General features: G+C 34.4%; 1 protein-coding gene across 1 annotated transcript in view; it reads left to right on the forward strand.

Moving 5' to 3' along the window:
- Mms19 (MMS19 nucleotide excision repair protein) overlaps positions 1 to 12,500 on the forward strand; it is a 17,985-nt gene that overhangs the window by 1,601 nt on the left and 3,884 nt on the right. The window contains exons 2-16 of the mRNA XM_043016918.2: positions 1,438 to 1,676; positions 2,247 to 2,391; positions 2,617 to 2,804; positions 3,177 to 3,338; positions 3,673 to 3,889; positions 4,010 to 4,122; positions 4,628 to 4,748; positions 5,913 to 6,111; positions 6,463 to 6,560; positions 6,818 to 6,990; positions 7,301 to 7,479; positions 7,641 to 7,800; positions 9,141 to 9,309; positions 10,016 to 10,182; positions 11,787 to 11,899. Of these exons, the coding sequence (XP_042872852.2) occupies positions 1,438 to 1,676; positions 2,247 to 2,391; positions 2,617 to 2,804; positions 3,177 to 3,338; positions 3,673 to 3,889; positions 4,010 to 4,122; positions 4,628 to 4,748; positions 5,913 to 6,111; positions 6,463 to 6,560; positions 6,818 to 6,990; positions 7,301 to 7,479; positions 7,641 to 7,800; positions 9,141 to 9,309; positions 10,016 to 10,182; positions 11,787 to 11,899 (2,443 nt within the window). The remainder of the gene's footprint in view (positions 1 to 1,437; positions 1,677 to 2,246; positions 2,392 to 2,616; positions 2,805 to 3,176; positions 3,339 to 3,672; positions 3,890 to 4,009; positions 4,123 to 4,627; positions 4,749 to 5,912; positions 6,112 to 6,462; positions 6,561 to 6,817; positions 6,991 to 7,300; positions 7,480 to 7,640; positions 7,801 to 9,140; positions 9,310 to 10,015; positions 10,183 to 11,786; positions 11,900 to 12,500) is intronic.

A 12,500-nucleotide genomic window follows, 5' to 3' on the forward strand; every position in this document is an offset into this window, starting at 1 on the left:
AAACAACATAGAGCAGGGAGACTCCTGTCTAACACCGTCAGCCATTCTGCCCGTAATCATTCAAACAGGGATGGACTTAGAGCCAATCCCTGGTGCAATCTCACCTTTACACTAAACCATTCCATTGTTCCAACCATACACCTCACTGCTGTTAAACTGTAATTATACATATACTGCACTACATTTACACACTTCTTGTTCACTCCGAACTTCCTCATGCCATACCACAATTCATCTCTTGGCACCCTATCATTTGCCTTCTCTAGGTCCACAAATACACAGTGCAGCTCTTCCTGGCCTTCCCTTTACTTTTCTATTAACATTCACAAGGCAAACATGGCATCTGATGTCCTCTACCTGAAATAAACCATACTGCTGTCCACTGATTGTTACTTGTGCCCTTAGTCTAGCTTCTACCACTCTTTCCCAGATTATCAGACTATGACTTAACAATTTTATTCCACAATAGTTTGTGCAACTTTGCACATCTCCCTTGTTCTTGAAGATGGGCACAGGAATACTCCTCCATTCTTCAGGATTCTCTCCCCTTCCAAGATTCTATTAAACAATCCTGATATAGTGATGAATTATTAATACATTTTCATTGACATTATGATTTATTTATTACAGTTATTTATTTGATTTTTTTTTTTTTTTGCATTTAGTATAACTTTCATACTTTTCTGCAGAGTATATAACTTTTTGATGAGATATCCAATGTGCAAGAATAAAATTTGCAATGTGCCAGTGTGCAATGACATTTTTTTCCCTGGCATAGTTGCAAATGAGTCCTTTCATCTTTTTTCAATATAGACTATTTATCAGATCTTGTGACTGATTAAAAAATTTTCTCAGCAAATTTGAAAGTTATATGCTCTTTGAAAGTTGAAACATAGTTGGTTACTTACTTATTTTTTAATGTCTTGTGATTTAGAAAAAATAGTAGATTTAGAAAAATGCTAAGAGGAAGTACTCAATGTGATTTCCCACTGACAAAAGAGGATAAAAATCATGAGGGCCAGGTATGGGATGATACGTAACTCAGCTGTAATCCAAATCTGAATTGAACCATACGAGTATTTTTTTTTTTTTTTTAGAGAAAAGTTTTAGAAGGAAGATGTCACTTTGTACACATGCCATATTCTGCAGTCTGGATCTCACACACATGCACATGCACATGAATGCACACACACACACACACACATAATCCAGTTGCATTAAATCTCTACAGTGCTTGATATTGAGCTCTTCTTTCATGAACATTAACACAGATTTTTACACTTTTGTTATAATATTTTGCTTTGTTATGCAAATTGCGCTTGATTGTGCATTAGGAACATGTAAAGAAAATAATTTTAGGGGGAGGGTGTTCACCTCTCAATTCTAGTAATAATAAGAATAAAAGAAAATAATTGAATAATTTTTTTTTTTTTCCAGGTGTATCAAATGGAGACCTCACCTTACAAGAGGTTGTGGAAAGTCTTGGATCCAGTCTGACCAACACAAATGTCGCAGATAGGGCTGTAGGAACACGTTTCTTGGCCGACATTCTACATGCACTTTCACAGGAGAAGCTTAATGCAGATGAGCTCACATTCCTCACAGCCTTCTTTGTCGATCGTCTCAAGGATCACCATTCTGTTGTGCCGAATGTTATATATGCCGTGCTGGCTCTGGTAAGCTACTGATGTTAGTTGGAGGGAGAATTAGTATCATATAGGTATTTTTTATATATCTACACTCATTCACTCTTTGTGGGTCTTAATTACAAAGAGTGAGTATGAAGACTCTAGGATATTAATTGATGCAATGTTGTATTGGTAGGTAAGTTGTTTTTTTTATAGAAGTAGTGATAATCTTTTATTAGTGATCCATATACTGAGAATTATATCATTAACCTCTTGAATGGAATATATGTCAAAAAAGTTAAAGAATTTAATAATTTTGTAAAAGATGAGTAATTAATTTTTAAAGAGATTTTCTTTGTCTTATTGTTTGTTTTAGAGGTCAGTAATTAGTCCTTCTTATAAAGAAAATGTATTGAAAGATATATAGATATATGTATATATATATATATATATATATATATATATATATATATATATATATATATATATATATATATATATATAATATTTATATATACATATATATACATAATTTTTTTTTTTTTCAAGAGTGATTGATTGTAGGCATTGTGTAAATGAATAAACAGTAAGATCTTTCCTGTTCTTAAATTTCCTCAGGTTCAGCAAGCACATATTCAAAGGGAGGACATCATCAACCTCATACGTGGTGTTTTTAAAGAAGTTCACTGTCAGTCTCAGATTATGTCTGACAGGAGAAATGTCTACACCTTCCTGAAGTACTGCATTATAAACAAGTTAGAATGTATGTGCTGCAGTAGAATTGTGTCTTAGATATTTGGGGTGAGAGGGTGTGACAAAGAAAGAAAAGAAAGGAGGAGGAAGAGAAGGCATTTATGCTCAATTTGATTTTATTCCAAATTATTGCATACTTATATGGTGTTATATTAGTTACCCTCACTTTGAATTAATTTCTTAATCAATGAAAAATATAAGAAATACAAGAATACATAGGATATTTCCCAAACAGGTGTCAAAGATATGGGCACAGACTTTGTGCTAGGCTTCATCACAGCGATGGACGGAGAGAAGGACCCAAGGAACCTTGTGTTGCTCTTTGCCCTCGTACCCACCATTGTGAAGCATCTTCCTCTAGGCCCATTCACCGAAGACATGTTTGAGGTTGTGGCAGCATACTTTCCAATAGACTTTGTGCCTGTGAGTGTTTTTCATTTGTTTTTTCCTTCTTTCTCCTTTTATATTGAGAGATAAAGGGAGGTAAGAAAAGAGAATAGGCAGGAGATAGGGGAGCAGAAGAGAGAGAATAAAAGAGAGAAGAGGACAAAGATGTATAGAATGAGGGAAAGGGGAAGAGAGCCAGAATGAATGATAGGAAAAGGCAGAGAAAGAGAGAAAATGTATAATTTCAGAATAGTATTTTTTTGCAAAACCATTACACATTGAAGAAATAGAAAGTGTATGATAACTACTGCAATATGAATTAGATATAAATAAAACTGGTAAGAGATAAAGGGGATGGATTGAAACTGGATATAGAAAATAATATTTTCCATATTTTATTTCTTTCAGCCAGCAGATGATCCTTATGGCATATCATCAGAAGACCTAGTAATGGGCCTTAGACAAGCTTTGTCAGCAACACCCCAATTTGCCCCCTTTTGCATCCCTCTGTTGCAGGAGAAGCTAGACTCGGACTTAACAGTGGCAAAGCTAGATTCTTTACACACACTTGTAAGTTATTTTTTAGTGATTGGATTGGCAGAATATGATATGGATTTGCTTGACCTTTGCTCTACAGGATTTTCATGGAAGTATGTGTTTTTTGTTTCAGGTTCCAATAGGCACAAATTGATTTTCATTTAAATTTTCAATATAAACCATAAACCTATATTTTTATTAATCAAAAAGTCATCATATTCCATTCTGATAACCATAGATCTTCAGTTACTTGCTCCAGATTCAACACACTATAAAGTTTAGAACCCCCAAACACAAGTACTTCTGTGAAATACTTATTCTGTATAGAACTCCAGTGAATTAACTAATATCCCTCATATATATGTAGGTTGCCTGCTGTGAAGCATACACCTCAGAGGACATACGGCCACATGTCCCTACTTTGTGGGTAAGCATCAGGCGAGAGGTGATCGAGGCAAACAGTGCAGAAGGGGAAGCTGCTGCCCTCTCAGCTCTAACAGCAATCATTCTAACCCTCGACAGGGGAACAGTGACCCATGCAGGGAGGGATGCGACAAACATGTTGATCAAGTCAGCCATGATGGGTATGATGTCAATGGTGCTGCGAATATTTAAGTTATTGGCCAGGACTGATAGTATGAAAGGAATGTTGAATTATTTTATTTATATCATTATGTCACTTCAAAATTTTACACCTTTTTCAGAATGCCTTGGCCACTTAACTACCCCAGAACAACGGTTAATGTTCCCAAGTGCGCATCTTTTGCTTGCTGTTGTTGTCGCTGGTCAGGGTCCTGCTGAAGCCATCTGTGGGAAGGTGAGCCATGAGCCCATCTTTCCTCTCTCCTTTTTCTTTTTTTCATACTTTTTTTTCTGTCAACTTCTTCTATTTCTTTTTCCTTCTTCTGTCTCCCTTCTTCCTTCTCCATCTTTCTTCTCCCTTCCTCCTCTTGTCTTCACCTTTATTCTTCTTTCTCCTCCATCTTCCTCTTCCTCCCCATCCTCCTCTGGTACTTATACTCACTCCTCCTTCTTTCTCCTTTTCTTTCCTCACACCCTTTTTTCCTTTTTGTCTTATATTTCTATAATTTTTTTCCTTTTCCTTCTCTCTATTATTAAACTGGCAAACTGTCTTGCCTTGAAATAAGAAGATTAAAGAAGTTAGTTTTTTCTTTCTTTTTTTAATGATATAGTTCTATATCAACTTCATTTTATGAGATGGTGTTTCTGCCCTGCTTGTTACCAAGCACAACTTTCCTCACTGTGCATTCATATCTTTATTACCAGTTATATCAATATGTTGTATCTCTCTTCTTTGCCAGGTTTGCCCTCTTCTTGTGGAACAGTTTAATAACAAAACTGAGGATACAGCTAGGAAAAACACCATCACCATTTTGGCAAAGTTCTTGGAGCAGGGAGCAAAGTATCCATCACTAAAAGAAGGTATAGATTTGTTTTGCAGGAAAGTATGTATATTATATATATATATATATATAATATATATATATATATATATATATATATATATATAATATATATATATATATATATATAATATATATATATATATATATATATATATAATATATATATATATATATATATATAATATATATATATATATATATATATATATTATATAATATAATATATTATATATATAATATAATATATATATATATATATATAATATATATATATATATATATATATATATATATATATAATATATATATATATATATATATATATATATATATATATATATATATATATATATAATATATATATATATATATAATATATATATATATATATATATATTATATATATATATATATATATAAATATATATATTTATATATAATATATATATATATTATATATATATATATATATATATATATATATATATATATATATATATATATATATATATATATAATATATATATATATATATATTATTATATATATTTTTTTTTCCTTTCCTTTCCTTTCCTTTCCTTTCCTTTCCTTTCCTTTCCTTTCTTTGAACTTACTCCTTGTCTGTCCCTACTTGGAAAATATTTAGGTACAGCAGGCCATGTTACTCTGGTTGGTCTGGAATTTCTGTTAACCCTCTCTGGACGGGTGGTACACCACGGGTACCGCGCATTCAAGGCCCGTTCACTGGGTGACGTCATACGGCATCGTTTATTTAACTGATTTAGGCCTATGTATTCGAGAGCCACGGCATTGTAACATGCAAGGCTGGAATGCCCCCGTCATGAGTGGGTTAATACTTGGAGGTCTAGCCATCACCTCTGTGAAGATTTTTCTTTTTGGTATGTCCTTGCAGAAAAAAAAATTATCATATGACTTAACTCTGTATAGTCAGAAATTAGCAGATTATTATTATTATTATTATTTATTTATTTTTTATTTTTTTTTTAGCATATGACTTTATTGTACTAGTAGATGTAGTACTACTAATAGATATGAGCAGTTTAGAATTACTTTGAAAATCCTTTCTAAATGTATGTATTCTTCACCCATGTAAATATCTTATGAAGTTGGTAGTTTGTCTTGGAAGAGAAGGAAAATTTATTGTATTCTAATATCTCAGATGGTGGAAGTTTGGCAGAACACGAAGCCTCTTGCTGGAACGTGTTTTCACAAGGCTTGGCAAGTGAACAGTCTGCAGTTCAAGAGGCATCAGTGTCAGCCTTGATGACTGCTTTACCTGCATTCCAAATTAAATACCTCATGGAAGCTGCCCATTCCCTCACATCAATACTCATCAGCGCAAACAGCAGTAGTTTAAGGTGTGTCTTTATTTTCAACCATTTACTTTCTTGACCTCAACATGACCTGATTATTATGAATATGCTATTTATAGGTTAAAGAAGGGGTTGTATTGTCAAGTATCCTACAGTCTGGTATTTGTAAGTACAACTAAGGCATAATTAATGATTTCAGTGTGTTTTATAATGTAATCATTTGATGCTTTCTGCCATGATCAAAATGGAAGGAACATTTTTTTGGGTAAAATTTGAGATATATAGAAAGATGGACAGTAGAAGCATATCAGTTGAATTTTGAACTTCTGAAAAATTGATAATATTCAGATAATCTTGTAATGATGATCAGTATTCTGACTGTTATATTACTTTCAGAGACCAAATAATTAAGTGTTTTGTGGCATTGGGAAAATTGCATCCACCTGCCATAAGTGAAAATTCACTCCCTCAGCTTTTGGCAGAAATGGAAAAGGGTATGTGATTTTTTCTGTTTCCTCTTTTTATTAATGCATTGTTTTTGCTCGCGTTCTTTCATTTCCTTTTTTACAGTTTACTCTGTCCTCCTTACTTGAGTGTAACTTAGGGTTCAACACTGGTCCCTTCAGATGCATTGCATTAGATGTCATGTTTTTATTCTTTCTGTATGAGTTATGAAAAAGAATATGACACACAAATTCAAAATCTGAAAATTTTTAGCATATTTCATTATTTTCTTTCTTTCCTTGTTTAGGGAGTACTGGCATTTCTCCTGTGAGCGAAAGTCAAGTCTTAGAAACCCTTGCAATCCTAACTACAGGAAAGTTCCTTCTATCCCGAGTGTTGCACGTAGTCTGGAACCATGCGGAAAATACACTCGTGTCTTCCACGGAAAGATGCTGCCTCTATCTTGCATGTGTTTCAAAAGTAATGAAGATGGCATTGTTGTGTATGTTTTATTTTTTTTATGATAATATACTGTAGATATTTTATTTTGCTAATAATCTTAAATTTTTTACAAAAGAATATATGTGTAGGAATTGATATATATAACTTACTTTGATCCATGCCCTCCTATAAATTAATGACTCTTTTTTTTCTCTGTCTTCTCTCTTCTTTAATTTTTTCAACTCCCAAATGAACCATCTTTCCTTAAAATCATTTATTTCCTCGTCTTCCTATTCTTCCTCTTCCTCCTTCTAATTTTCCCTTTTCTGTTGCTGCTTCTTCTCAACAGATTATCAGCAACACCATCAGTAATCCAGAGTGTCTTAATTATATACTAGAAGACTGGAGTGGGTTGTTGAAAGTGATGAGCCTTTGTGTAACAGCTGTTGTCAGCCAAGAAATACAAAACCCTATTCCTGCTCTCCAGCATCTGTCATCAATTTGCAGAGTAATTGTTGCAAGGATGGGGCAAGTTTATTTATTCATTTATACATTTGGTCTTATGTCCTATTTGTCATGTATAAGATAGAAGGTTTTCATTATGTGTGATTACTTTGAAATTCATGTGAGATATTCTGAAACCTGAGAAAACAACAAATGTGACAGATCTATTTCTATCATTTCAACAGAGACCCCAGGCCTGTGGTGCAGAGTTTAATTGATTTATTAATTGTAGGTGAATTAAACAGTTTAGAAGGCTTGGTAAAAGAACTTGTCTCAAAGCATCCTGAAGTCAAAGATCTTTTGTCAAACATGACAGAAGCACAGAACCCAAGAGCAGCATTAATGGTAAGAAAGAGGAGACACTTTTTTCCCTCTCACTGTAAAACTTTGATCCCTTGATGCTTCAAATGTATGGACTGTCTACCATGCTTTTACTTTTCCATATTGATGGCTTCTTCACCAAGAAGGTAAATAGTAAGCCTTCCTGCATGTTAAATTATCTCTGGGTAAAAAAGATAATCAATCAAAACCATAGTGGACAGTGCATGTCTTTGGCATCAGTGGGTTTAGCTTGGGTATCAATTTGATTTTATCAGATTTTTCTCGTTCTTCTTCTTTCTTTCTTTCCCTTTGTAGCCAGACAGATTAAGAAAAGTATTTCAGTCAATGATATTGCACATGATGTTACTTGTAATGGATAATAATGATGATTATAATCATAGCAACATAGTGATATTAACCCATTCAAGACGGGACGTATTTTCGCCTACTCCTGCTTACACTGGGAAGATAACAAGTGCTGAACCTCTCAGAGCATTTCTCACCCACCCTATTCTTATGGTTTGCAAGATTGCATTTACAGTGTAAAGGCATGTAAAAATATTGCAGTTTTCAGAAGAGTTATTTTATTAAAAAAACATGTTACAGCAATGCTTTCCTAGTGTTATTTTATTGAACTTTGCCTATACTCTTCACTACTTCTTCTTCTTCTTCTTCTCTTCACTACTTCTTCTTCTTCTTCTTCTTCTTCTTTTTCTTCTTCTTTTTTCCTTTCTTTCTTTCTTTCTTCTCTCTCTCTCTCTCTCCAAAAAAAAACAAATAGAAGAACAAATAATCATACATGTACTTCATGACATGATGTGACGTGATATTACGGGTAATTGACAAATCAGAAATAGTTTTATGTTTGTAATTTTCTATTTTATTTTACTTCTTGACCAATCACATTTGATTACAATAGTTTTTCAACTCAGATCTTTCAATTCAACCAATTAGAAGCAGAAATTACCATAATGTCATCAATATCACGTAGTTTTTTATAAAGTCATTTTTCTTATGTTATATCACATATCACATTTATGACATTCAAACTCCTAAACTAAAGTAACAGAGTCTAAGCAATCATGAAAAATCATTATATTTTAGAACAATCTAGGGTTCTGTCGCTGACGTTTCAGCACATCACAACTGTCCCGCCCAGAACTCAATGAGAAAATGCACAACGTCTAAGGATATCACTCGGGTCAGGGGATATTTTCCAACCACGTAATGGGACATCAATTAGTGCAAATGGGTTAAAAAGGCTTTAGATGACACATCTTTATTTTATTCTTTGTATTATGCCTTTAAGTTTTATTTTGCTGATAAAAAAATATCTTTAACTGAAATTCTATTTTGGTTTTCAGGTTTTCATATATGAAGGTGTTTTTCTTGGCCTACGGAAAGGGGAAGATCTTGAGAATTTGGAACAGTTTCTAGGAAAACTTCGTCATCTGAGTGTGTACAGTAACAATCCAACCATAAGAGAGATATCTGCAGTCCTCCATGCTGCTGTTATTAACAAAATCTCAATAGGTAGGTATTTGCCATAAGTTCTGCACAAAAATCAGTTGCATTTCCCAGATTTCACTGAAAAGGTAGACATGATGGCTTTTTCATCCATAATTGGCTAACTTTGTATATGAAATCAAGAGAGAAATATAAGAGATCAGTCACCTTGATTATTGTAGCTGTTTTTAGGAGACAGGGAATATAGATCAGTCAACCATACCTAGTGCTGTTATGGTATCTAAATGTAGCTCATAATTTGAATAGACAAAGAAAGAGTGAGGTAGTATAAATTAAACAAAAAAAAAGAACTATGACAAAAAAAATTATGCTTACATAAAAAATTAATGAGCCAAAGCTGAAATGAAATCAAGGGATATTTTATGATTTGGTGGGATGTTAACCTGTTAACACAGGTTGACAAAATATAATATTAAGTGATGGCAGTACCAGCCAGCTGGCCAGGGACGAGATATTTTGTCAGGGTGAATGGTGAATGGTGAATGGCCAGAGGCATTAGGCTTACATGTTTGAAATACCTTGGCATTTAGACCACTTGGAGCCAAGACAGCTGTTTTGTCAGATCTAAGATCATGACTTGCCTATAAACAAGGGTGTTAGGTTTCAAAACAATGATGTTTATTGACATATGAAAGCATAATATCTAGGTAAAGAAAATTTTGACATATGTATGTGTAATCAACATAATATTTGCCTTCTGTGGTCATTGCAGGACCTACATTTACTCAGGCCATAAATAACGCCAGTGATGAACTGAGTCAGGTCATAGATTCAGGCAGCTTGCCTGAGAATCGACAAGCTGCTCTCCATACATGGACGTGGACCAGCAAGGCTCTCATTCTTCGTGGAGCATGTGAGGAGGCTCTTTGGACAGCTAAGGTAGTTAGTCCTTACCTTGTCTATTTACTTTATTACTATTTCACCCATTTCCTTATTTACTTACCTACTTATTAATGACTTACGTACTTACTTACATACCCACTTATTTATTTACCTACTACCTGGTCTTGAAAGACTTGAAAGCACGACACTAGGAACTACAATGGGATCCATAAATATTGATCCATAAATATTGCATGTGTTTTATATCATCCCTTTTTTTTGGTTATTGTAGTATTACTTATGGTTCAGTTTTTATTTTATGATGTAAAGATAGATATAGGGAACTGTATTTTTACATCTACATACACTAAGCTTGAGTATTGAACCGTTGTGGTCTTATTCAGGACTTAACCCATTGCAGACCTAACTGGTCGTCAAGATAGGCGAATTACGACACTAGCAGCACTGGCTAAAAATTAGAGGGACAGGGAAAAGGTTTTCTCCGCCCTCGGGGTAGCGCAGACTAGCCCAAACAATATTTTTCCATATATCTATAATAAGATGTGAGATTAGACTGACTTTGGAACCCAGTAGCTCTGGAGCTAGCACTGTTACAGCCATAATACTTTATGACTGTGTGCGTGCTTCAACTGTGAGCAGATCCTGATGTCGCGTCATTGTATGCATTAACACCCATATCTGAGGCTTAATCAGTACTGACATGTCTTGACACCCATACGCAATGGGTTAAGTTACAACACAGGAATATATATATATATATATATATATATATATATATATATATATATATATATATATATATATATATATATATTGTTCAGTTCAAACAGATTTGCGAAGACGTCGCTTCGCCCGGGCTATATGCACAAGGCGGCCCGGCCTCTGTCAGCTATGAGTGCTGACTCATCTTATGTAATCTTATCTGATCATCATCGCTGAATTCAATTCAGCTCAGTTCAGAGAGATTTTGCGAAGACGTCGCTTCGCCCGGGTTGTGTGGATGGGATAGCCCGGTCTCTATTGGCTATAAGTGCTGACTCATCTGATCATCATAATGAACTTTTACCGTGGTGGTCGGATTGCCTGTAGGCGCTCCAGTTGCCAGGGGGCTAGTGACAGGCATAGCCGTCTAACCAGCCCAGCGGCTGTCATCTCTGGGCCCTGCCTGAGGAAGCGAGTGTGCTCGCATTCCATCAGGTAGTGCTCTAATTTGGCGTCCGGCGCGCCACAATACTCACAGTGTCACTCATCTTGCCCAATAGTGGGGATGATTTGCCACGCACAAGGGTAGCCTATTCTCAGTCTGTGCAGACTGACTTCAGCACACCTTGATATTCTGGGAGAGAGTATCAGCGACTCATAGCCTGTGGCGTTTGAGTACCAGCTGGCCGAGGGGGAGGTTCTCGCTTCCTCTCTATGTTATATATATTGGAAGAGATATTGTGCTTATATTCTTAACATACTTTTTAGTTGTGAGCAACTTACATGTTGTTTTTTCCTCTTCTCTTTTTTTTCATATGGCAAAAAGGATCAAATTAAAGTAGATTAAATCAGTATTAGAGTGTCCCATATGATTCAAAGTAATGTAAAGAAAATAAATTAGCCTTTTATTATCATATATTTTTTAAATGTTTGAACAGATGCAGAGTTTATTATCAGACCCAGCCATAGGACTTCAAGCAGCACATGGTTTTGGCATTATATTGAGGGACCACAGCTATGCTCTAAGACCAGAGACCTTTGCTAATATCAGGTTTGTACTTTTATTTCCATTATCCTTCTTTTGATGGCTCTCTTTTCTTTTTCTTTTGACGTCTTTCTCCTTTCTTTATTTCTTTTTACTTTCTTTTCAGTTTCTTTTATCTTCTACCATTAATTCACTTCTTTTTTTTTTTTCATTTAATTTCTTTTCTTTTTCCTTTCATTTAACTTTCTAATTTCCTTTCTCTTGACCACTTTTTCTTTTTCTCTATTGTTATCATGGTTATCTTGTCATATGTGACTTGCACTCAGTATGTGTGCATCTTTTTATTTTTGTTAGTTTTCATATTTTAGTAAGTTGTCAAGATAGAGGATTAACCAAAGAATTTAAAGGCAGTGTTCATAAAAAAAAAAGTCTGTGGAATAAGCTTATAAGGAACAGTTCTGTATGAATTCAGGAATGTTATAAGTTGTTTAATAACTTTTCAAGGAATGTAATAAAGACTTGCACCTGGTATGATTAACCCATTGCGGACAGGGGATAGATTCGCTTGCCCAGCCTCCAGGATAGGTTTTATTTCAGAGTGAGACAACTTCACACAACATTCTTTGACTTTTCCCACTCTCTTTCAGTTACTCATTGTAAAACTAGA

This window comes from Penaeus japonicus, unplaced genomic scaffold (genome assembly GCF_977035675.1).
Source record: "Penaeus japonicus unplaced genomic scaffold, GWHDUDI00000001_assembly GWHDUDI00000015, whole genome shotgun sequence".
Classification (NCBI taxonomy): domain Eukaryota; kingdom Metazoa; phylum Arthropoda; class Malacostraca; order Decapoda; family Penaeidae; genus Penaeus; species Penaeus japonicus.